Genomic DNA, 24,924 nt, shown 5'->3' with positions numbered 1-24,924 from the left:
TTACAGTGATGGGCTGTGTTAGGTGGTGTTGCTTGGAATGGTGGATGGATTTCACTCCCTTCAGAACCCCCTTGTTACGGTGATGGGCTGTGTTAGGTGGTGTTGCTTGGAATGGTGGATGGATTTCACTCCCTTCAGAACCTCCTTGTTACGGTGATGGGCTGTGTTAGGTGGTGTTGCTTGGAATGGTGGATGGATTTCACTCCCTTCAGAACCCCCTTGTTAGGTGATGGGCTGTGTTAGGTGGTGTTGCTTGGAATGGTGGATGGATTTCACTTCCTTCAGAACGCCCTTGTTATGGTGATGGGCTGTGTTAGGTGGTGTTGCTTGGAATGGTGGATGGATTTCACTCCCTTCAGAACCCCCTTGTTACGGTGATGGGCTGTGTTAGGTGGTGCTGCTTGGAATGGTGGATGGATTTCACTTCCTTCAGAACGCCCTTGTTATGGTGATGGGCTGTGTTAGGTGGTGTTGCTTGGAATGGTGGATGGATTTCACTCCCTTCAGAACCCCCTTGTTACGGTGATGGGCTGTGTTAGGTGGTGTTGCTTGGAATGGTGGATGGATTTCACTCCCTTCAGAACCCCCTTGTTAGGTGATGGGCTGTGTTAGGTGGTGTTGCTTGGAATGGTGGATGGATTTCACTTCCTTCAGAACCCCCTTGTTACAGTGATGGGCTGTGTTAGGTGGTGTTGCTTGGAATGGTGGATGGATTTCACTCCCTTCAGAACCCCCTTGTTAGGTGATGGGCTGTGTTAGGTGGTGTTGCTTGGAATGGTGGATGGATTTCACTTCCTTCAGAACGCCCTTGTTATGGTGATGGGCTGTGTTAGGTGGTGTTGCTTGGAATGGTGGATGGATTTCACTCCCTTCAGAACCCCCTTGTTACGGTGATGGGCTGTGTTAGGTGGTGTTGCTTGGAATGGTGGATGGATTTCACTCCCTTCAGAACCCCCTTGTTAGGTGATGGGCTGTGTTAGGTGGTGTTACTTGGAATGGTGGATGGATTTCACTTCCTTCAGAACCCCCTTGTTACGGTGATGGGCTGTGTTAGGTGGTGTTGCTTGGAATGGTGGATGGATTTCACTCCCTTCAGAACCCCCTTGTTACGGTGATGGGCTGTGTTAGGTGGTGTTGCTTGGAATGGTGGATGGATTTCACTCCCTTCAGAACCTCCTTGTTACGGTGATGGGCTGTGTTAGGTGGTGTTGCTTGGAATGGTGGATGGATTTCACTCCCTTCAGAACCCCCTTGTTAGGTGATGGGCTGTGTTAGGTGGTGTTGCTTGGAATGGTGGATGGATTTCACTCCCTTCAGAACCCCCTTGTTACGGTGATGGGCTGTGTTAGGTGGTGTTGCTTGGAATGGTGGATGGATTTCACTCCCTTCAGAACCCCCTTGTTAGGTGATGGGCTGTGTTAGGTGGTGTTCTAATCATAGACAGAAATCAGGTGGCGGGGGGACTCCTGCCTGCTGATGCCGGGGCCTGGGGTGCAGGCCCTGGGCTCTCCAGAGGTGAGAGAGGGCGGCCCTCGAGGCTGTTCCTCAGACAGTCGCCTGCCCAGGACCCACGCCTGGTCCTCTGCTCCGCCTGCAGGTCCCCAACACTTCAGCCTCCGATGCCCTGTCACTGACTCATTGCAGTTTCATCCTCCCCTGAGGATTCCCAGGAAGGGTGACCCAGGCAGGTGGCTTCCAGAGAGGAGATGTGTGGGAAAGTGGGTCTAGCACACTGGAACCCGCACCGTCCCTCTCGGTCTCAGTGGGGCTGGAGAGCTCCTCTCAATTGCAAGACCCAAAGGCCTGGACAGAGGCCTGGCCCAGCCCCCCCATCTCAGTCTGCAGACGCCCCGAGCCCATTTTAGCTGCCCGTTCAATGGCAAAGGAAACCACAGGAGGCTGAGGCGGTCACTGTCCTCTGTAGCCTGAACCCAGGGAAGGAGAAGTGGCCCCAGCTATATATACTCATGGAGGAAAACAGTTTGCAGATCCAAGCCTGGTAAACAGCCACGCTGAACCCCAGCCGGCCCGTTAGAGGGAACCTAAAAATACCCCCTATAATTATGTTATTAAAACACACCAGAAAAATCGACCCGCCCCACTCAGCAGAGGCTCCCGAGTAGCTGCAGGAGCTGGAATTTGGGTGCCTTGGCCGAGGGGCCAGTGTCACCAGGGTAGGCTGATCTGGCCGGACAGCTGCCTGGGGCCCACGTACCGGGAACTGGCACCGTACGGCAGGCGCTCACTGTCCCGGGGTGGCCAGGTTCCCCAAGGGTCCAGTGTAAAGTGACCGCCTGGGCACAGCCTCAGGTCCTCACGTACAAATGCGACAGTCACCATGGAGCCAGCGTCCACCCCAGAGAACCACAAGCTCCTGAGCAAAATGAGAGCAGCCCAGACCCACAGGCTGGGGCGAGCGGGCCCAACAATGGCAGATGTTCGACCTCGAAAGAAAGGGTGGCGAAGGCAGAGAAAGCCTGCAGTCAGCCACAGTCCAACAGACTAAGTGGAAAATTCCAGAATAAACACCTCACAGACTGCAGTTACAGTGGCTGATCTCTGCTGCGTTCCTGGCTGACCCTTACCACAGGAACACACGCGTGGAAGCAGACATGTGGGGGTCTCCGGCATCACCAGGGGTCTTGAAAACCAGGAGGCTGGGGTCCAGCCTCAGGTAGGCTGCTCTGCAGGAGAGAACAGGCTAGGAGGGCACCTGCTGCCCGATGGCCTCCCACTTCCTCCTGGCCACCACAGGAGCCTGGACCCTGAGAGCACCTTCAGAAATGCCCATTTCCAACAGCAACACATCCCCCAGGCCACCAGCTCAGGTCCTTCCAGAGGGAGAAGGGCCCTGGAGCTCCATGGAGCCTTCCTCCTCTAGCCCAGCAGCCCACTCCCTCTCTCCAGTCAGACTGGACCCCCCTGACCCTGTGTCCACCTCTCCCCAGATTCACAGCCCCCTCCAGGGTCTCCTCTGCACACCCAAGCTAGCCTGGCCTTCAGAGCACAGTACAGGGGCAACAGCCCAGTCCTGTCTGCCTTGACCACGTGCAGCACCTCACCTGCACGTTCCAGGTGCATGCAGGGGGCCAGATCCCATCCCGTATGGCTGGGGAGACTCTGTTTTAGACTGCATTATCAGGGGGCCCGGTGTTGGATGGCATCACTGGGGCACCCTCTTTTAGATGGCATAACTGTTTGGGGTGGCATTATTTGGGGCCCATTTTGCAGAGTGCTGTTTGCTGCGCCTGTGGACACACAGCTGGGACACTTGCAGAACACTTGACCAGGCTGGAGGAGGAGGAGCTCCAACCCGCCCCGCACCACCGCGGCCTCAAACCTCACTCGGCTCCTGGCACCACCCAGAGCTCCTCCCACAGACATGGACAGGAAAACACATAAGTGGGTCTGCAGGACTCAGGAGGAGGCCAGGGTAAGCCATGGGGATCTGCATGGGTGCTATTTGCGGGTGGCTGAGCTGCAGCCCCCCCTTCCCAGAACCGCCCCGTGAGCACTCGAGGAACCCCGTGGCGGGTGGCCCCCTTCCACTATGCTCCCTGGAGGCCTGACCTTGCTGCTGACCGCCAACACCCGGCCCTGCTGGCAGCACATCTGGAGAAGTACTCAGCCCAGCACCCCGCCCCCAGGAGCCAGCCTTGGCCTTTCCCTTCTCCCAGGAGAGCCCCCTACCCCCACGCGCCATTGCCTGGGCGTGAGATCCACAGCCTTAGACCAGAGATCAGAGACCTATAAGCACCCTAAAGATTTTATAGTCTGGTTTACAGGGGGAAACTTGAGGCCTAGTAAGAGGGCAAGGGCTGGCAAGTTCAGAGCAAGGCAGGAGGTCCAGGAACCCCGGGGTCAGGCTGGTGGGTCCTCCACCCAGAAGTACCTCCCTTCCAGCCTCCTCCCTGTCCTACCAGCAACATTCCACCCAGGTGTGTCTGCAGGCAGGAGGTGCGGACTCTCCGCCCAGGAAGGAAAAGCTTCACCCCCTGGGTGTCACTTCCCTCTTGGGCTAGAGAATTAACTTCCTGCAGTCCAGATCCCTGATCCAGAAGAGGCCAGACAGTTGCTCTCTGAGGATGACGGTTCAAAGGGTGGGAGAGGGCAAGTGTGGAGGATGAGCGACCCCCGCCCAAGACGCAGGCTGCAGGACAGGCCGGGGCTTGGACAGATGGACGGACTGACGGACGGGCTGCAACTCCGACAGCGACCCTCCCCAGGGCCCTGCTGCCTGGTCACGACTGCTTGCCTCAAGGAAAACGAGACAGGCAGAGTCCACTACACCAGAGGGGCGTGTGGGCTCTGCTGCCGCAAACTGCTCAGTCCGAAGCTTGAATTCTTTATCACACAAAGGGTTTCTATTTCTTAGTACGAAGAAAAGCACGTATAAAAAACCTGAATGCCTAATTACACATTTCTACAACAGATAAGACATGTGGGAAGGGGATAAGCAAAGATCAAGCGGTCAGGGTCTGCTGGAGGGACCTGGAGGGAGGGGCCCACCCTCCATCTCTAGCAAACTAGTGCTCTCAGTGCAGGAAAGGCCCGCCCAGGAAGCTGCCTGGGGCCAGGATCAGGAGCCGGCACCTCCACCCACCCCCAGCAAAGATGCCTCCTCTGCGGGACCTTCCCGCTGGACCTGGCTCTCCAAGCACTGAGCGCCAGTGACCACCTGCTGGCACACCACGGTGGTCCCGCCTCAGCCCAGACACACTTAAACACAGCCCTCCCTTGGCTCCCCTGGCTCCGTCCGCTTACTCTTCAGCCTCCCGGGCCCAGCCTGGAGGCTATGGCCCTGCCCTCTGCCACACAGGAAGCTGACATTCAGCAGGAAGCCCCCAGGGCTGCAGGGTAAGTGGGAACTCGCCCCACTGCAGAGGCCAAGTCCTGGCACTGAGACCTGGCTCCAGCCGCCGGCAGAGGCTGTGCTCCCTGAGGTCCTCCCCAGGTCCTCTTGCCCACCCAGGAGCAGCACAGCCAAGCTGGAGCTGCCAAGTGAGTGTTGACAAGTCTCTGCTGCTCCGGAGGCTGCAGGGCAGGGACCCCTTCCTGAACATCGACATGTGCCCACGAAATGGCAGTTTCGCAGTGCAATAGGCCTGCCCCGGGCCGCCCGCCGTGGGCTGGGCGTGTCCACCAGCTGTGGTGCAGGCAACCCGAAAGCAGAAGCCATGTTGCCCAAACACACAGCTGAAGTTACAGCACCCTGCGTGCTGCTGACGGTCCTGCGCCCGGCGCAGGGTCAGGCCAAGAGTCGGGAGGTGCCGTCCTCTCCCCTCAGCTCCTGTTCTTCCTCCAGCTCTGCGTCATCACCCAGGGCTCTGGGACAGCCGGTGAGGCTGCCTGAGGTGATTCCAGTTCCCAGGGGAGCAGGAACAGCTCTCCACATGGCTGTTCAGGTAGTGATCCTGCAGGGGAGAGTCTCGGAGGCCGGATGACCAGGATGACTCAAGCCCTCGCCCAGCACAAGGTGACTAATCCCTCCAAAGGCCTCATTTCCAAAATACCACAGAACCGACACTCCTCAGAGCAAGAAGCCCTCAGAAGAGAACGGCCAGCGTCCCACTTCCAGCCCGGCCAGCTGGACCCTGACATCAGCTGGGCAGCGGGTCCCTCAGGAGCTGCCCATGCCCAGGGCCAGAGGCAGAGTCTCAGGTGTCACCAGGCAGGCTCTTGGCTGCTCCGGGTCACCTCCCCCAGCTGCAGGCCGAGCCCCACACCCAGCACAGAATCGGGGGTGGTGTGCCCTGGGCATCAGTACTTTTTTCATGAACAGACTCTGTTTGGGGGCAATTTTAGGTTTAGGGAAAGTACAGAGAATTAGTCATCAATTTTTTAAAGCTCCCCAGGTGACTAACAGGCAGCTGGGGTGGGAACCCCCGAGCTAGCGAAACCTCCATGTCCTACCCAGAGTCGACGCTCCGTGCATGGTTCACACAGAGTGACAAGGAGCCAGGAGACCACAGGCCCCTGCTGCCACTCAGGGCTAAAGACCGGCCACCCACCTGACCTGGCCTTGCTGCTTTCTCTGGTGCTGTCCACAAGCTAAGGATGAACTTTACACTCTAATGACTGGAAAAGTATCAGAAGAATATTTCACCATGTAAAATATTCACCATCTGGCCAGTGAAAGAAAGCTCTACCAACAGCCCAAGGACAGTCCACCCTCTGAGACTTTCCCCTTCAGGAAGAAGCCCTCCCTCCAACTTAGAGGAAGAAGGGAAACCCCACCTAATCCCAACTCAGGTGCTTCCAAGCCAAAGTGCTGACGTCCGAGGGGCTGCCGGGGTCTCGGGACAGTCTCAGGTGAGCCTGCCCCTTTAGAATGCTCCTGCAGCTCACTCTTAGCTGCTTCCAAACTCTGACCCTGTGCCTGCCAGGCCACTGGATCTGGTCATGACTTGCCACAGGCACAGGGGAGAAGAGGCCAGCACGATGGGCCTCTGACCCAGCACACTCCTGAGCAGAGTCCAGGTTGTACAGCCCACAAAGGGCTGGCCACTTTGAGGACAGCTTCCAGAACCCTCCTTTCCAACCTCAATGGCTTCCATTGATTCCTGCTTTGAAAATCTCCCCCATATCTGGCCACCTTTTGGTGCTGCAAATCAAAGTGCTGTCTGTCTGGGCCACACTGGGTCCCCAGCACTGGGGAGCTGACTCCTATCTGGGCCACGCCACGTCCCCAGCTTTCGGGAAGCCAACTCCTACCTGGCCACCTAGAGCAGAGTGGACAGTGAATTCCCTGGAGGGGTGGGGAAGGCTCTGGAAGAGTGTGCAGATAAAACCACCCTGACTGTGGACCCATGATTTCCACTACAGACAGGCTTTCCCAACAAGCAAGCCGCTCTGTTTCTCTGTGGGTGAGCTCAGGCTGTGCAGATGGTCACATGTGGAGTGGAGCTGACCAGAGGGATCCTGAAGGGGTGAGTTCTTGGGCACTGCGCCCTGGGCAAGGCCCAGGCAGGAGGGCTGCAGAAGCGCCGCTGCAGAACACTAAGAAGGCGGGCTGTGCTTTCTGGCAAGCATGGGACACAGTACCAGGGTTCCACACCCCAGCTCTGACGCCAGGCCAGAGCCTCCAGGGGTGGCCCTGCCCCACAGCAGGGCACAGGCCTGTCCCAGGTCTCTGGAACTGCGCCAAAAAGGGCATGAGGAACAGAAGGAACCCTAAGTACTTTTCCAAAGCAAGGGACAGCCTCAAACCGGGGCAAGGGGCAGGGCCAGGGGCCGTGCCCAGGGCTGGACGTTACTTCTGCTAGGAAAACTCCAAATTAAACAGCTCCAGGCAGGAAGCCGCCTTCTCCCAGATTGGTCAGGAAGTCGTGATGCAAGTTTGCACTTTTTTTTTTTTTTTTTTTTTTAACACAAAAGAGAGAAAAAGAGATTCCTGCTGCCCCCACCCCCCTCCCACCAATGCGGCCCCACTTCCAGCACCCGGGCGGAGACCAAGGCGCACGGTCCTGGGCGCCCGCGGTGCACCTCGCCGCCGCCCTTCCACCCCGTGCCGGGCCGCCGCGGCCGCCCGCGCTCTCATGCTTCTGGAATGCGGGCGCCCAAGGCCGCGCGTCCCGGGGAATCTCCGCGCCCTCCTGTCGGCGCGCAGCCCTCGCCCCGCCGGCCTCGCTCGGCGGCCTGGCCGGGACGTAGAGAGCCCAGACACAGGTCCGTCCTCAGCCCAGCCGCCCCCTACTCACCGGCCAGGAGCGTGCAGGGCAGCAGCAGCCAGTACAGCACGGCGCCCAGCACGTGCGGCTCCATGGGGACAGCACAGGGTCGAGTCGCGGCGGCGCTAAGGGAAGGAGCGGGAGCCCGGGGGTCGGCGCACCATGGCGCACAGGGCGGGTCTCCGCACGTGCCGCGCGGCGCGGTCAGGACCCCCGGCTGGCCCGCCGGGACCCGCGCGCCGCCTCTTCTTCCGCCCGGCCCGCCGCGCCCTCCGGTACCGACGGTCGGGGCCCGAGCGCTCGGGAGTCAGCCTGCCCGCGGCGGAGCGCAGCGCGGCTCGCAGAGGCCGAGTTGGGCCGGACGACGGCTCCGAGGCTCCCGCCCTCCGCCCGCCCGCGGGCCTTTATAAGCTCGGCCCCCGCCCTCCCCGGCGTGCCCGCCTCCGCGCTTCCCCCGACGGCCGGGCGCGCCCAGACATCCCCTCGGCAGTCCCACGCGCCCGCGCGCACGCCAGCCCTCCCGGCCCCGGCTGCCGCGCAGGTCCAGGACACCTCGGTCCAGAGCACGTCCCAAGAAGACCCCCCACCCTCCCAGGGTGCTCAGCTGCTCAGCGTGTGAGGGTGGGGGGCGCCTCTCTCTGGGTGGCCCAAGGCCCAGGTGTTACAGAAAGTTTCCCCGGGGCCTGGCTTCCCTGGACAGCACCCACGCGCAACTGCGCCCCGCGTGGCCGGAGCGACTTTCGCTTTGCTCCCAGGTCCGGTAGGACACAGCGCCCCCTGGGGACTGTGGGTAGCTCGGAGCTCCCGCCGGCTGGACGGGCCGCCTCGGTAACCAGGCCTGGTAGCTGGGGTGGAGGACACAGAATGCCGGCCTGCCGCGTCCCAATGCGGTCTGAACTGGGGCTTGGGGACTTATTCCAGCCACACCTGCCACCACCATGCGGCTTGGCTTTAATCCCTTTGCCATGGATGGTAGTAACTACAGCCAAAGCACCTGCTGTCCTCCTGAATAGAGGGGCTGCTCCTGGAATCCAGGGTGTGCTAGGTACCTCACCTGGGCCTTCTCAGTTCGGCCTCCATCTGCCCTTGAGGTGGGCAGGAAAGGAGAAAGGAGAAGGGTATATGGTCCTGTAGTTGGACTCAGACCATGGGTCCCAAGTTCAGCTGCATTAGAAAATGGGGCGGAAGTGAAGACCCAAGAGACCACTACTGAGCTTCAGGGCACCAGTCAGCTGATGTGAGCTGATTACAGACCCAGACCCTTCAACTTTTCCCAAAAAGCCAGAAATGCAGACCCTTCCTGGGAAGTCTAGTGTTCAAATCTTGACTAGTTTTCTGAGACCGACCCTCTGGTTTGGTGGCAAAATACTTGCTGCAAAGAGAAGGGGAGCCTCAGAACTCTGCTGCAATATTCTTACAAATGTGTTCAAGAATTATTAAAGTAGCGAAAGGTCAAAGACTGTCCATTCACAGAAGCTGGTCAGAAAAAGTGTATCTTTCAGAGCAGAACTATGTAGCAGTTCAAGGGAATCAAGCCACCCTCCAGGCCCATCAATAAGGAAACAGTCTCTAAGGCGCAGTATCACCACTGCACCCACGCCCCACCCTCACCTGTCTGGGCAGGTGCCCTCCCTCGGGAGGGTGGGGTCTTCCTGGAGTCACCTTCTGGAGGTACCTTCATGGTTGGTTGTACACTTACTTCCCTATTCACAGGATGAACTCAGCCAAAGCGGGGTGGACCCTCAGAGACAGTACTTGGCTGCTTGTGGTCAGGCAGCGAGAGGCGGGGCCAGCAGGGGCAAGGGGAGCCTGGCTGGCCCAGTCCCTGGCAAGCCTGCTCTGCCTCTGGCATGCCCACTGGCTAATGATGGGCAGACTGTGGTCCATTCAAACAAAGGATTGCTATTTGTCCAGTTAAAATCCCCCTAGGAACAGAAGGAAGCACCTGAGCATTCCGGTCCAGGGGAGTGTGGCGGGGACCCTGACCCTCTGCTCTTCCCCTGGCAGTCGTGGTGGTGTGATCACCCACAGGGCTGGGGCAGCCATGCCCTCCTCAGCGTCTCACTGTGCCCCACACCGGGGCCCCTGAGCTGGCATCCCTGGTGCATCACCCTGGTCACACCTCACTTGGGACGCCATCGCTGCAAGTCCTCCGCGTTCTCTGTGGACACCTTGGAAATTCCCTCCCCAGCAGGGCACAGTGGTGCACGCCTGTAAGCCCAGTGGCTCGGGAGGCTGAGACAGGAGGATCAAAAGTTCAAAGCCAGTCTCAGCAACGGTGAGACCCTAAGCAACTCAATGAGACTCTGTCTCTAAATAAAATAGAAAATAGGGCTGGGGGTGGGGCTCAGTGGTTGAGTTGAGTTCAACCCCTGGTACCAAAAGAAAAAAAAGAAAAGAAAGGAAGGAAGGAAGGAAGGAAGAAAGGAAGGAAGAAAGGAAGAAAGAAAGAAAGAAAGAAAGAAAGAAAGAAAGAAAGAAAGAAATTCCCTCCCCAAAGAGCCCTTTCTAATTGCCCAGGTCACCATGCTCGGGCATCTCTACGATGTCCACAGCTTCCTGTGGTGGGATCATCTGTGGCCATGGGCCTGGAGGCTCTGGGGGGCTTCTGGGACTCTGTCTCAGGTCACTGCACCCTGTGAACCATCATGTCACTTTCACATAGAAGGGCCCCAAAGAAGTCAGGGCCTTTATTAGATGGCATTGCATGGCACTGACCACTGACCACGGCCTCAAGCCATGGTCCCCACATAGGGACAAAGGACCATCCCACCTGGCTCTCCTCCCTGTCACGCTGCTCCTGTGTGGCCCACCCAGCAGAACCCAGCAGAACCTGGCAGAAGAGAGTGCCCCAGCGGGGCCGGGCTGTGGCTCAGTGGCTCAGCACTTGCCTGGCTTGTGCGTGGCCCCTGGTTTGATCCCCAGTACTGCCAAAGCCAAAACCCAAACTGCCCCCCACCAAGGACACTGAGGCCGAGGCAGCTGGCCTGAGGACAGGACAGACACACAGCCAGTGCACCCTCATCTGCTAGGCAGTAATCCCTGCGCACACCCGGCCAGCAGGTCTCCCGAACACTCACTAGGAGCCTCCTCTCCCCTTCCTTTGGCCTCCCGTCATGGGACTGGTCTTCAGTGACAGCACCTGTCTATCAGGCGAAGCACCTGGAGCCAGAGCAGCGACTGTTGATAGGCAGCCTCCCAGCAGCACCTCAGTGCCAGGGTCCCGGGGCAGCCACGCTCAGAGCATTGACATGGGAGGCTTCCACCCGACTGAGGAAGGACAGCACCCAGCCCTGCGCGGAGGGCCCATCGCCTCGCCGGCCAGCCTTCTCAAGAGGCATGGCCAGGGCCTGGGTCTCGTCACCCAGAGCTGAGGCCCCACAGGCCTCCTCCCTCCTCCCTCCCTGGGTGCACTGCACACCCAACGACTCAGCCCTCCCTCCAGCCACCCAGCCCAGCACCAGGCTGTGCAGGAATGCAAAGAATCCCACACTGGATTCCAGGTGGGGCTGGGCAGGGCGGGAGCCGGGACGACCAAGGACCAGGCAAGCAAAGCCCCACACTGGTGTGATGGGCCCACAGACCTGGCTCCATGAGGATGTCACAGGCCAGACTCTAAGGGAGATGACTGGACAGACTCCATTCTGCTCTGAGACTCCAGGTTATGTAGAAATAAGCTTCTCCCATGGGAACACCTGCCTCTGTCCCCATCCTCAGTTACTTGGTGTGACATGTTTAATAATATACAATGGCAACTCCTGTGTAGTAAAGAATCACTCTCTTTTGGTTCCTGTTGCTCCTAACCAATGTCCCATGTGAACAGTGATGTGTGGATGTTAGCAACCACTCTTTAGCTTGTACCTGGGTAAGGGTCATTTTGACCCACTTCCCCCTCTGTCGATGAGCTCATGATGTTAGTTTGTAATTTTGAATCATAGCAACAGACACTTATGACTGATGTGATTTTTGGTATAAGAACCCCTACAACCCTGTGGTCAGGGCTGTTCTCCCAATAGCCATTTTTGGGGCGTTGTGTGAGACAGTCAGCTGGCCGGCTTAATAAAGACCCTCAGATTTGGACTTCTCAGTGGTGATCGGTCTGTTCTTAAGTTGCGTCCATAACACTGGGCTACTCCCCAGCTGCAGCGCCTGTGGACCAGGCAGGGACCTGCTCTCCTAGGCTAGGCCCCACCTCTTGGGCAGCACTCCCTGGGGGCTCTGGGCGGCTGGTCCACAGCCTACTGCAGGCCTCCCTGAGCTCCTCTGCACAAGGGGTCACAGGCACCATGGGTCTGGCGGCCACTTCCCTCCCCACCAGCCGCAGGAGGAAGTTCAGACTCCTTAGTGGCCCTACTGCCAGTGCCACTGTGGCTGCGGGTGTTGAGGAACCTGAGCCTATTGCATTCTGTCTCTGCAGATGCTGCTTTCTCACCTCCAAGGACAGAGGTCCAGCTGCGCCTGGCTTCCAGACTCAGATGCCCCAGCCTGCCTCTCTCTGGAAGCTTCTCTCTCCCTTACCTCCCGGGTCTGGACCGTCCTCGCCTGGCACTGAGGCTTGTGGGACCTGCCACCACTCCTAACCGTTGGTCAGCTCCTGTTCCTCCAGCTGCTCCCAAGGCAAGCGGCCTGCGGGCATGCCCATCACCCCTCAAGGCCTGGGGAGTCGAGCTCTCCCCACCCGGGTACTGGGGCCTGAGCCCAGGGCTCTTGACGACTGAGCTACACCCCAGTACTTTTTTTTTTTTTTTAAATTTTGAGACAGGGTCTTTCTAAGGTGATGAGGGTCTTGCTCAGCTGCCCGGGCTGGCCTGGGACTTGCAAACTTCCTGCCTCAGCCTCCCAGTTGCTGGGACTGCAGGGTGGCCGCTGTGCAGGCTCTGTGCCAGGTCTCTGAGTGGCGCTGGGCCACACACACAGCCCCTGTAGCAGCCAGCCAGCACCTGACCTCGTCTCAAGCATCCTCCACTGCAGTCAAAGGCTGTGGGCTTTGTGCAGGTGACTTCGCCAGCTGCCTCCGCTCTTCCACCCACTCGGGCTCCATTCCCAGCCTCGGGGAGGCTCGCTTCTCTTGAGTGTCAGGCCTGTGTCCTTGGGAGACCAAATTGCTCCCGGCCGGAAGAGACCTCATGGAGCCTCCCTGCAGCCCCACTCACTGGAGCCCCAGGCTGCCCAGGTCCTCCCACTGCCCACTCCCGGCCTTGATGGCCAACTCCACGCACCTTCTGGTCCTGGGGCATTTAGGTCACACTGCTCGAGAGGCATCATTAGCAGCGTGGTGCTGGCCCATTTCAGGTGTCCCTCCAGCAGTCGCTCCCCACCACCCTGGGGCTCCCGGCAGAATGAGTGATTGGCACAGTCTGTGCTCCGAGGCACAAAGCCGCCCTGTCTGCCAGGCTGTGAGCTTCTGCCCTTACAGGGTTGTCACTTCGCCATGGGTTTTTAGCAGGGTCTTCAGGTCTAGGGGCCCCGCCATCGCCTGGTGTGCCCGCTGGAGGGTGAGGGTAGGGCTCCTCAGTTGCTCCTCAGTTCAGTTGCTTCTGTGCCTGAACTTCCTCCCAGAATGAGCGCCTGGTTTTGGGGAGTACGCGGGGGGCGCCCCGGTGCACTGCTTCTTAAGTCATTCACACTTTGAAGGCATTCTCCTCTGAGTTGGTATAAATCATTCCATGACCTCTTGCCTCTGGGGGCCAAGGGTGGGCCCTTGTTAGGGCTGCAGGAGCCAGACAAGAGGAGCCAGCTGGTAGTCCCAAAGCTGGGGACCCAGCCAAAAGCCCTGGGACCAACCAGTGCTCCCAGAAAGCCCACAGTTGCATGACCCTCTGGTGAGGTGACACTGAGGGAGCAGGTGGGGACACCAGTGCTGGGGCTGGTCCTGTTTGCTCCCTGCGTGGGCAACGGGGACTCTGCAGTCCAAGGAACCTTTCAGACTCCCTGTGTGGCCTCAGGGAGCTGCTGTCCCACCACACCCAGATGAGAGCCTGGCAGGGGCAGGACACCAGGACTGACACACCTAGCCCTGGGGGCTGACCTTGGAGCAGAAGATGTCACCCGAACCACATGGGTTTCTGCTGCCCAGCCTGCCCCACCACCTCGTGGGGCCATCCCCATGTCCCCACTGGGAGGGACAGGGCCCTGCCCATGCATGTGCTTGTGTGCACACGCGCGCGCTTGCGCGCACACACACACACACACACGCTCCTCCACCTGCACTGCTCCCGGCTCTGTGGCTCTGTTCTGCAGAACCATCCATCATGAGGTGGTGCATGTAGAGCCTCCCTGTGGATACTGAGCAACCCAGTGGAGCAGTGAGATGGGAACTGGACTTGAACACTTATTTAATTAATTTCAAACACTCTATTTGGATATTGGAAATGTTTTGATATGCTAAGAACAAATTGGCTATGTGAACTCACTTTTTCAAATATAAATTTTATGAAATTTAAAATAAGGATCAAGGTTTTCCATGTGATTATAGCATCCTTGGAATTTAGATGTGTTCTAAGTATAAACTACACACTAAAGTTTGAAAACTGTATGTTCAGTGTTTGTGATTGTGATGATGGTAATGATGGTGGTAATGATGGAGGTGATGATGGTGGTGATGATGGTGGCGGTGGCGGTGGTGGTGGTGATGGTGGTGATGATGGTGATGGTGATGGTGATGATGGTGATGGTGGTGATGGTGGTGATGGTGATAAAGATGGTGGCAATGGTAATGATGATGGTGGTGGTGGTAATCATGGTGATGGTGATGATGGTGATGGTGATGATGGTGGTGATGATGGTGATGGTGATGGTGATGATGGTGATGATGGTGATGATAAAAAATGAAATATCTCACTAACAAATTTTATACTGACTGTGTGTTGAAAGACAACTTTATGAATATAAAGGGTACAATTTAAAATGTTATTAAAGTTAGTTTACCTGATTCTTTGCTTTTTAAAATAACTACTAGAACACTTAGCACTGCATATCTATTGGACATAGCAGGGCTATGTGCCCACAATGGGAATCAAGACAAAGTCAAACTTCTCTTCACATAAAATCGAGTAATGAGAGTGTCACCACTAACCCTTTTCCCAGGACTATCACAGGAGCCCTCCTCTGCAGGTCTCATGGCACAGACAAGGACCTGAGGCTGGGAGAAGCGCCTTCCCAGGTTACCCGATACGTGGGCGGCAGCAGCTTCCCATCCTCCTGCTTTCCCACCAGTGATGGGTTCCAAGGTCGTCTGGCAGACAGGGAGCCAAGTACAGATTGATTCTGGCTAAGACTCACATGCCTTCGTTGAAGGTAAAAGCTGCCTCCAGACTTGGCCACAGAGCTTGTGTTATAAGCCAAGACCGTCAAGAGCTCCCTGGTGGCCACAGGTGACTGACAGGCTCTCTGTAGGACCCGAGGGGGTGCCACAAGCCTGCACCCACCATTAGTCATCGCTTCCTGCCTGGGCCCTTGCACAGAGCAGCTGACTGCAGGTAGAAGCCAGGGTGCAAACTTCCTCCCTGGATGATAACACATAATGGGGGTGGGAGGGGGTAAGAATGGAGGAAGGAGGGGCTGTATAGAGGGAAAAGAGGGGTGGGAGGGGTGGGGGGAAGGAAAAAATAACAGAATGAATCAAACCTCATTACCCTATGTAAATGTGTATGATTACACAAATGGTGTGCCTCTACTTCATGTACAAACAGAGAAACAAGTTGTACCCCATTTGTTTACAAAAAATAAATAAATTACTTTCCTCCCCCCCCCCAAAAAAAAAAACAAAACTTCCTCCCCGGCTCCCCAGCTCTGCCTCCTTGAGTCCTGACTCCTTTGCCCACACTTGGGCAAAGCCATTCATTCTATGGACATATGGAAGCAGCGAACTGCAGGGAGCAGGTCTAGGGGACAGGGGTGAGTTCTAGGGAAGACCGGCAGGGTCAGTGCACTGCTATGGTCCACACTCAGGACCTATGGCAGCCCTACCCATCCATTTAGTCGTGATTAAAATAATGCCGATGGTGATGATGATGTTGTGGGGATGTGCTGGCAGCAGTGATGGGGTGATGAGGGGTGACAGTGGGGATGATGTTGATGGGGATGGGGACGTGGCAGTGACGGTGGTGGTGGTGGTGATGGTGGTGGTGATGGTGGTGGTGACGATGGTGGTGGTGATGGTGGTGGTGATGGTGGTGGTGATGGTGGTGGTGAGGTGTGGTGATGATGGTGGTGACGATGGTGGTGGTGATGATGGTGGTGACGATGGTGGTGGTGACGATGGTGGTGGTGATGGTGGTGGTGAGGTGTGGTGATGATGGTGGTGACGATGGTGGTGGTGATGGTGGTGGTGAAGATGGTGGTGGTGAGGTGTGGTGATGATGGGGTGACGATGGTGGTGGTGATGGTGGTGGTGACGATGGTGGTGGTGATGGTGGTGGTGACGATGGCGGTGGTGATGGTGGTGGTGATGGCGGTGATGATGGTGGTGGTGACGATGGCGGTGGTGATGGTGGTGGTGACGATGGCGGTGGTGATGGTGGTGGTGACGATGGTGGTGGTGATGGTGGTGACGATGGTGGTGGTGGTGACGATGGTGGTGGTGATGATGGTGGTGGTGATGATGGCGATAATGGTGGTGACAATGGATGGCTGTTCCATCCTCAAACCTGGTACATAGTGGCCTGGCCCATAATGGGCTCTCAGAAGCCAGCCTCCTGTGGGCACTCATCAATACTGATCGACCTCTAGGTTTCCACAGGGTAAGTTCCCACCGACAAGGGTTCCACCTGCTTTGCCATCTGGTTTCTTTCCCCCGAGAGCTCTGGAGCCAGGCATCCCACATCCAGAAGTCAACAGGATCCTTTCGGTGGAACCTGGATACCACTGAGCAGAGAAGGGCTTCCCCTCTCCTGTTCTAGACTATGCTTTTCTTAATGCTGTTTCATGTGATTCAACCTTTGTAATTAAGACTCCCTGGGCTGGAAGAAAGAGAAACCATCGGAGACACTTAAGCGGCAAATGTATGGGAAGGAATCAGCTACTTAATAAAAACGCGGGGCATCCTGAAAGACTGTGGGACCTCACAAGAGACCCGTGGGGCCTGTTTAAAGCCACCTAAGTTAGCCGTCTGGCCACCTCCCCTGGCCGTGCTCACTGGCTTGCTCTTTGCACCAAGGGAGTTAGCTGTTCCTCAAGGGAGGGGTGATTCTGACTCTAGAGTCCCCTGTCCCTGGAGGTCATCTGACTGGCTCAGTGGTGGCCACGAAGCTGGCCCCTGGACTCCATCACTGTGGCAGGAAGCAGTTTTCTGAGGTCGCGTGAGGTCACCCCTGAAACCCTACTCTCTAGGGGCGACATTACAAATGTCTGAGAGCTGGCATGGAGGCCCCCTGAGCCCCCAGATGGACTCTGGCCTCATCACCGAGGGAGGGTCCTGAGGCCCTTGCTGCACAGGATCTGCCCCTTCCCACTTGCTGTTCGTGAGGTGAGAACACCAGCCAGACCCCAAGTCTCCAAAGTCCCAGCACTTCTGAATCCCCAGCTGCCCCCTGAGGGCCAGACCTTCCTAGTCTCCTTCTGGGCTCTAAAGGCCCCTGTAAACTCCCTTCTTGGGTGCAGCCCAGCCTCAGAGCAGTAGCACCCAGGCCCTGTGCTAGGCTTGTGTCCCAGGGGTCCTGGGAGCAGGGGTGGACAGTGACTGGCCCTGCTATGTGAAGTCACGGGCCAGGTGGCAGCCAGGTGTCGGGGAGGTGCCTGGATTCCTCACCTCTTGGGCTTTTGCCTCTGATTCCCCAACACAGCACTGGGCATCCAGCACAGCACTCTAGCCTGGACTGGTGGCAAAAGAAATGACAAGCTGGAGGAGCCTGCTGAGTTCTGGAGGCCCGGAGAGGCCTCTGGCAGCCTCCCGTCCATAGGCTTATCTCTACAGGGCAGGGACCAGGCCAACCACCACACCCACAGCCAGATACTGAACGTTGCGTGTTAGGTCCAGCTGCCTCTGCCTCCCTGAGACCAGGTGTCTCTTTTACTTTCTTTGAGGCACTGGGGTTTGAACCCAGGGATGTTCTACCACTGAGTTACACCCCCAGCCCATTTTAAAGTTTTTTTTGAGACAGGGTCTTGCTAAGTTGTCCAGGCTGGCCTCAAACTTGTAATCTTCCAGTTTCAGCCTCCTGAATAGCTGGAATTACAAGTGTGGCTGGCCACTGGGCCCAGCTTGGAGTTTCATTATTTCACAAATGTGAAGCAGAGAGCAAGGAACCACTAAGCTATTTAGAGGAATGGTAGCTCCCCCCTCAGATGACAGCTAGGAGTCAAAAGGTTTACAACATTCCCTACGGAGAGACTGTGCCTGTTATTTATGCTCCCATTACAGTCCTGGAGTCCTATACACTTCAGTCTTTAAGGCTTGTATTTGGAGTGTGTTCTACTCTGATCTCAAGATCATTTTCTACCACCTTTGAGAAAAGTTGGATTTCCAATCTGAATTGGAATAGAACAGAATATTCACATTACAGCTGAAAAGACCCAAAAGTGAGTGTTGCCACACAGTTGTGCAAGCTAAGGCCTGCACATGGGCGCCCAGCCAAGCGGGCAGGAGGGCTGAGCTCCACCTGGCTCTGCTTGTGCACTGGTAACCAGCAGTGACCCTTCCTTTCTTTTGGTATCCAGGGTTGGACCCAGGAAGGCCTACCCACTGAGTCAGCCTCAGCCTTTTTTTTTTTTTTTTTTTTTTTGGTACTAGCGACTGAACTCAGGGGCACTTGACCACAGAGCCACATCCCTAGCCCTATTTTGTATTTTATTTAGAGACAGGGTCTCACAGGGTCTTGCCATTACTGAGGCTGGCTTTGAAATTGAGATCCTCCTGCTTCAGCCTCCCCAGTCGCTGGGATTACAGATGTGTGGCACCATGCCCAGCTCCTCAGCCCTTTTTGAGACAAGTTCTCACCAAGTTGCTGAGGCTGGCTTTGAACTTGCGATCCTCCTGCCTCAGTTTCCTGAAGCACTGGGATTATTGGCATACACCACCATGCCCAGCACCTTTCCTGTTTTCACAAAGGTGCCTTCTGGGCCTCCTGTGTCTGGATCCAGGGTTTTTCACATTTTCTTGTCTACAACCCACAATGAGAAATACATTGTTTCAAAGCACACTGAGGTGAGAAAATTTCATATTAAACACTCACGTACCTGCCACTTGCACATCTACATTAATGTTTTATCATTGTTGCTATCATCTATTTGTTTATTCACTTATCAGTCTTATTTGACACTTTCCAAAGTCAAACATGTCACTTCTAAACACTTTTTGATTCATGTCTTTGACAAGAGCTCCATTTTCGTTTGTATTTTTATTTTTGCACAAATTTATGTGTCCGTGAAATGCATATCTTAACATACTCTCGAGTCCTGATGCATTCAAACATCTGGGTCACCCACACCTGCCATGATATAGACCACAGGGGACTGAACTCCAGGGGCACTCGACCATTGAGCCACATCCCCAGCCTATTTTGTATTTTATTTAGAGACAGGGTCTGACTGAGTTAAGCGCCTCGCTGTTGCTGAGGCTGGCTTCGAACTTGCGATCCTCCTGCCTCAGCCTCCAGAGCCGCTGGGACTACAGGCCAGCGACACCGTGCGGTCCCCATGTTCGTTTAAGAAATAAATTTTACATGGTGGCACAGGGCACCATATCAAAACAAAATTACTGGCAGAATACAACCTTAAAAGTGCTGGCTCAACCTCTACCCTGGTTTCTGGTCCGCTTCCCGAGCTGGGGACGCACCAGGGCCGGGAGCGCTGCCGCCCGGACTCCGCGGCGCGCGCAGCTACTTCCCCGCCTGGGGTCGTCCTGCAAGCACTAGCCGCATGGCGTTCCTGTTCCTTTCTGTTTTAACGGGCACGAATCGAGCGCTTTAGAAATCGTGGAAAAGAGGGGAGGCCGAAGGCCCGCCGGCGCTCAGCTCCTCCCGCGAGCCGCGTCCCCCGCCTGCGCTCTGCGGGCGCCCGCAGCCTCTCAGTGAGAACCCGGCCGCCTGCTTCTCAGCTAAGGGAAGCTCTCCTTCGTGCCTCCTTACACGCGGGCTTGGTCCCGGGACTCTGCGTCGGTGCAGTCCCGACGCCGCGCCCCGGCCGAGGGTGCAGCTCCGCCCGCCCTCCTTTGCCCCTCGAGCTCTGCCCGATGGTACGGCCTGGGCGGGGCTAAATATGCGCGTGCGCAACTGGCCTCAGGCCGCCGCCGCCGCCGCAGCAGCAGCAGCAGCAGCGCGCACGCGCCAGTCGCATCCGTTTCCCCCGCGCGCTCCAGAGGATGGTACGGCCCGGGCGGGGCCTTGCGAAAACCGCGCGAAAACCGCGCGAAAACCGCGCGAAAGCCGCGCGGAGACGGCGCGCACGCTGCTTCCCCGCCATGGCCCAGCGCCGCGTTACCGACTTTTTCGCGCGTCGCCGCCCGGGTCCTACAGCGCGGCGGGCCAAGTCGGCCTGCCGCACCCCGAGCCCCGCCGTGGCCCTCGCGCTTACTACCCCAGGCAGCAGCCGCAAGCGCGCCCGCCCTTCCGCCGCACCCGGGAGCAGCAGGCCCGAGCCGCCCGCGCGCAGGAGGCTGCGGCTGCAGGACTCGGTGAGGGGACGGGGACTGCTCGGTGGGGGGGATGGGGACAGTGGGTGTGGCTTGGGAAGGGGGCGGGGACGGGGTGGGGGCCGGGAGGGGAGCCCACCCGCAGGGGTCGCCGTGGGGCCCGATCCCGGGTAGGCTGGAGCTGCCAGGGTCCTGCGCTTCCGGTGGTCCTGCAAGGACTGGGGCGCTGGAGGGTCTGAACCAGGTGATGCCCAGCTCTCCTGCAGTGCTGGGTGAGGGGTCAGCCTGGAAGCTGCCCCAAGAATGGGCAGGTGGTATGACTGTGTCCCTCCTGCGGCGTCAGCACTGACCCTGACTAGCAGGGATGCCCAGGAGCTCTACTCCGCCCTTTCGGATTCGACTCTGCCAGTTCTCTAGGTGCACCCTGGCACCTGTCTTTCGCTCACCTGTGGCTTCCTTTATAGCAGGATTCCTGTCCCAGTTCTGCACCTGACCCTACCTCTCTAGCCTGCTCTTCCCTGGGCAGGAAGATCGAGAACACTGCCACCTCCACGGGTCAGCCACCCCACCTGGCAGCCTCCAAGGACAAGGTGAGGAGGCTGTGGGGCTGGACCAGGCAGCATGTGAGGGGCTGGGGTGACTGGTTGGCTCACCCACCCTGTGTCCACAGGCCCTCTCCAAGGACACCATCTCTGAGCTCCAGTCATGTCTGCAGCGGGCACGGGCCCTGGGGGCACGGGCCCAGGCACTGAGGGCCAGTGCTCAGAAGGCTGCGGAGGAACCTAGCACAGTGGAGGTTGAGGGACCTGCAGAGCAGCCATGGTGAGTGTGGTCAAGCCTGGAGAAGACAGGCCAGCAGCAGGCACAGCAGGGACCAGGGCAGGTGGAGGGCCCAGGGCTGCTCCTCCTCGGGGTTAGTTACGTGGTGGAGAGGGCATGGAGCCAACGGCCCAGACCAGACCGCCCTGCTCACCAGCTGTATGTAGTGGCTCTGGGTGCTGGTTATTCTTTCCCTGCTGGGCTCTGAAAACCATGATTCGCTCAGTGATGTCTCAGTGTCCCTATGGTGACCTGCCTTTGGAGCCAAGGAAGCTGGACTGGGGCCTGGGGCAGGTGTGGCAGAGCTGGCGTGTGCAGCAGGCTTGTTGGCGTGCCTCCCTGGCGGTGCTCCTCAGGCGGGCAGCAGGCTTGCGAGGGCTGTGTGGGTGCGTGCCCCGGGCCTGTTGCTGGGCACTGAAGGGGTATGGTCTGGGGCTCCTGATCCTGGCTCTCCCTGACAGTGGCGAAAAGGCACCTGCCTACCAGCGCTTCCATGCCCTGGCCCAGCCTGGACCCCTGAGCCTTGTGCTGCCCTACAAGTACCAAGTGCTGGCCGAGATGTTCCGCAGCATGGACACCATCGTGGGCATGCTCCACAACCGTTCTGAGACTGTGACCTTTGCCAAGGTCAAGCAGGGTGTCCAGGACATGATACGCAGGTGAGCAGGCTGAGCAGCAGGCCTGGCCCACCCTCAGCCTGTAGCCTGGATCCTTCTGACCCAGCCCCTTTTGCTGCAGGCGCTTTGAGGAGCGCAATGTGGGCCAGATCAAAACTGTGTACCCCGAGTCCTACCGCTTCCGCCAGGAGCGTGGCATCCCCACCTTCAGGGATGGCGTGAGGAGATCTGATTACCAGCTCACCATTGAGCCCTTGCTGGACCCGGGTGAGTGCCGTGGCCCAGTCTGCTCGTCTGGCCTTGGGTCCCCTGGAGCTCTACATGCTGAGGGATGGCATGAGGCATCCCCGCGGGGCTGGTCCGGCCTGGCGCTCAGGCCTGGACTGTCCCCACAGAGGCTGGCGGTCCCCCTCAGCTCACGGCCTCGCAACTCCTGCAGCGGCGGCAAGTCTTCAGCCGGAATCTGGTGGAGCGCGTCAGGGAGCACCACAGGGTGAGCAGCTGCCCCTAGACTGAACCTCCCGTGCAGCCATCATCCCCTTGGTCTGGCTGCCCGGCTGCCTGCGGGAGTGCGGAGTTCTGGAGTTTCCTCTGAGCCTTGCCGTGGCTGTCCCAATGGGGAGGGCCTTGCTGCACTTAACGGGGTCCTGTTGCAGTGGGCCAGAGCTGCTCAGGGCTGACCAGAGGTCCCAGGAGGATCTCAGTGGGCCAGTAAGTCCTTGTGTGTGAGGCTGCACCTGTCTCATGCCTGACTCAGTCCCTGGGCACAGAGAGGTCAGGTGACTTACTTCCCGAGGCCGCCTAACTGGGAGTGAGTCAGGCAGCCCAACTCCCAGCCCTTCTCCCACAGGCCTTCCTGAGCTCTTTGAACCCCCCACTGGCTGTGCCCGAGGACCAGCTGACACGCTGGCACCCGCACTTCAATGTGGACGGTGTGCCTGACATCGAGCCGGCTGAGCTGCCCCAGCCACCCACCACAGAGAAGCTCACCACTGCCCAGGAGGTGCTGGCCCGGGCCCGTAGCCTGATGTCACCCAGGGTGAGACTGCTAAGCTCTGACCTGCCCCTTCCTCCTGGGGGGAGTGAGGTGGTCTAATCCTGAGGCTTCATCTGACTCATCCCTGCTGAGGGGCAGAGGAATGGCAAGATGTGCCCTTGCTCCCTGGCTGCAGTCTGCCCGCTCCCTGAGTGGGCCGTGCGTGGGCAGCATTAAGTCTAGCCTAGAGCGACACGGGGAGCCTTGGGTCGGGGCTTCCTTGTTTCCTGTGACCTCTCCTCCTCTGACCGCTGCCCACCCTGCAGATGAAGAAGGCCTTGAGTGACATGGCCCTGCGCTCTGCCCAGCCCAGCAGCCCTGGGCCCCCCAGCCCTGCGATGCCGGCCACCCCACCAGCCACCCCTCCCAGTGCCCTGAGGGGCGTGTCCCAGGCCCTCTTGGAGCGGGTGAGTCTGTGGCGGTGGGCAGGGGTAGGTGGTGGTGACCTGTCTTGCTGACCCGCCTCCCTCACTGGCCACAGGTCCGGGCCAAGGAGGCTCAGAAGCAGTTGGCGCAGATGACGCGGCGCCCCGAGCAGGAGCTGCGCCTGCAGCGGCTGGAGCGGCTGCCTGAGCTGGCCCGAGTGCTGCGTGGTGTCTTTGTGTCTGAGCGTAAGCCGGCACTCACCATGGGGGCGGCCTGCGCCAGGATGGTTGGCAGCTGCTGCGCTGCCCTGAGCCCAGGTAGGTGCAGGCCGAGGTGGGCGAGGGTGGGCACGGGCTGCCGTCTACCACACACTTGCTCTGCTGGCTGAGATGTCCGCTGGGCATCCGAGTGCCGGGCATTTACTCCCCTGGTCACCTGAGCCCGCCTGGCTCCTGCAGCCCTTTGCTTTTTGGGTCCTGGGGACAGCCCATGGGGCAAGCGCTCCCTGCTGCACTGCACCCCAGTCCTGCAGCCATTGCGGCAGCTTCCTCTTGGCCTCACCCTCACAAACCTCCAGGGCCCTCGGAGCATCCTCTCCCCCAGGCCTCTGGTCAGCAGTCCTGGAGCACAGCTGCTGGTGCTCCCACTGCAGGGTGCTGCCTGCCTCAGGTCTTCACAGATTGGGGTGGATCCCCAGGCGTTTGGGCCTTGGCTGGAGGGTCCCCAGCGTGCGGCCTTTTCTCCATTTCCTGAGGGCCCAGCAGTGCACTGTGGAGGCATCCGGGATCTTCCTAAAGTGGTTCAGTTCTGTATGAGGGCTGCTGGCTCCCTGCCGCTGGGTGGTGGGAGGTCAGGCTCTCACACGCCCACTCTGCAGGGGAGATGGAGCAGCACCTGCTGCTGCTTGCTGAGCTGCTGCCGGACTGGCTCAGCCTGCACCACATCCGCGCAGACACCTACATCAAGCTGGACAAAGCTGCTGACCTGACTAGCATCACAGCACGGCTGGCCCATCAGGCTCGTGCAGAGGGGCTGTGAGCCTGCAGCTGCCCTGGACATCCAAGCCCCCGCGCCTGTTTGCTTCACCAATGAGATGTACTTTGGATCTTCCTTCCAGGTCCCCCCCCTGCCCCCCACAGAGTAGAAGGCTGGACGTGGGTTGCACAGCATGAGGCCTCTGGCCACGTGGAGTGCGTCCACTCCAGGGATTTCACAGTGGCTGTCTTTGCTGCTGGGATGGGGAAGCCACATCCACCCAGGGCATGTCAGGGAAGTGGACTGGGGCAGCTGGCCTTTGCTGCCACCCAGAGTGTGACTGGCTGATGGTGTAGGTTCCCCCAGATGTCCACGTCCTAGCCTGTTGAGCTGTGGTCTCACGCAGCAGAGGGGACATTGGCCACAGAGGCTGCTGGCTGTCCCTCCACCAGCTGCTTCAGGGTGCTCAAGGTTCTGCTTAAAGCCAGGATCAAGGCCCAGGTGTTCCAGAGGCCAGCATGGAGCTGCGTCCCCTGGGGGCACTTCCTACCTTGCTTGAAGGAGCCTCTTCCACAAAAGAAATCTAAGACCGGGCAGAGAATTTGGACTTCTGGTCAAATGTACAAAGATGAGGTTCTGAGAATGTGAAATCAGACTTCTCTTTGAAGAATGAAATGAACCTTGATTTTCTATAAAACTAAGCTTGTTTAAGTATCTCGGCAGGATGATCTTGTTTGCTTACTTTGAAGTTTACTGCTGAACACCTAAGGCTTTGGAGTTTCAGGTCTTGTTGGCTTTTTGAGTCATGTAAGATTTAAATAAAAGTTTGCTGCCAAGAGGCTGCCTTCCTGAGTGGCTCCATTCGTCAAATGA

General features: G+C 58.2%; 2 protein-coding genes across 7 annotated transcripts in view; one reads left to right on the top strand and one right to left on the bottom strand.

Moving 5' to 3' along the window:
* The window catches only part of Piezo1 (piezo type mechanosensitive ion channel component 1), a 55,943-nt gene extending 47,897 nt beyond the window's left edge, over nt 1-8,046 (bottom strand). For all 4 annotated transcript variants that reach the window (XM_047527772.1, XM_047527774.1, XM_047527776.1 and 1 more), the window contains exon 1: nt 7,701-8,046. In XM_047527772.1, coding sequence (XP_047383728.1) covers nt 7,701-7,764 — 64 coding nt within the window. In that variant the 5' untranslated portion in view covers nt 7,765-8,046. The remainder of the gene's footprint in view (nt 1-7,700) is intronic.
* Cdt1 (chromatin licensing and DNA replication factor 1) lies at nt 6,866-24,882 on the top strand. 3 transcript variants are annotated; one of them, XM_047527784.1, is made up of 10 exons: nt 6,866-6,929; nt 20,703-20,828; nt 20,909-21,060; nt 21,519-21,716; nt 21,796-21,941; nt 22,070-22,167; nt 22,525-22,713; nt 22,977-23,117; nt 23,192-23,393; nt 23,954-24,882. In XM_047527784.1, exons 1-10 carry the CDS (start codon nt 6,894-6,896, stop codon nt 24,112-24,114), a joined length of 1,449 nt encoding a protein of 482 aa, XP_047383740.1. In that variant the 5' UTR covers nt 6,866-6,893; the 3' UTR covers nt 24,115-24,882. The 3 variants fall into 3 exon arrangements, with proteins under 3 accessions (XP_047383740.1, XP_047383739.1, XP_047383738.1); XM_047527783.1 differs by lacking the exon at nt 6,866-6,929 and adding an exon at nt 20,025-20,280 and having other exon boundaries at nt 20,706-20,828; XM_047527782.1 differs by lacking the exon at nt 6,866-6,929 and adding an exon at nt 20,025-20,280.
* The last annotated feature ends 42 nt before the right edge of the window (nt 24,883-24,924 follow it).

Source organism: Sciurus carolinensis, chromosome 16 (assembly GCF_902686445.1).
Source record: "Sciurus carolinensis chromosome 16, mSciCar1.2, whole genome shotgun sequence".
Taxonomy (NCBI): Eukaryota; Metazoa; Chordata; class Mammalia; order Rodentia; family Sciuridae; genus Sciurus; species Sciurus carolinensis.
The sequence above is the reverse complement of the archived record's forward strand: the minus strand, read 5'-3'. Positions and strand labels throughout refer to the sequence as shown.

What these genes read in the sequence shown, in the direction of transcription:
- Cdt1 (XM_047527782.1), top strand. Translation starts at nt 20,068, where the DNA reads ATGGCCCAGCGCCGCGTTACCGACTTTTTCGCGCGTCGCCGCCCGGGT. An exon ending in CCCAGGCCCTCTTGGAGCGG is followed by an intron (nt 23,118 to 23,191) that starts GTGAGTCTGTGG and finishes CACTGGCCACAG; the next exon opens with GTCCGGGCCAAGGAGGCTCA. An exon ending in CTGCGCTGCCCTGAGCCCAG is followed by an intron (nt 23,394 to 23,953) that starts GTAGGTGCAGGC and finishes CCCACTCTGCAG; the next exon opens with GGGAGATGGAGCAGCACCTG.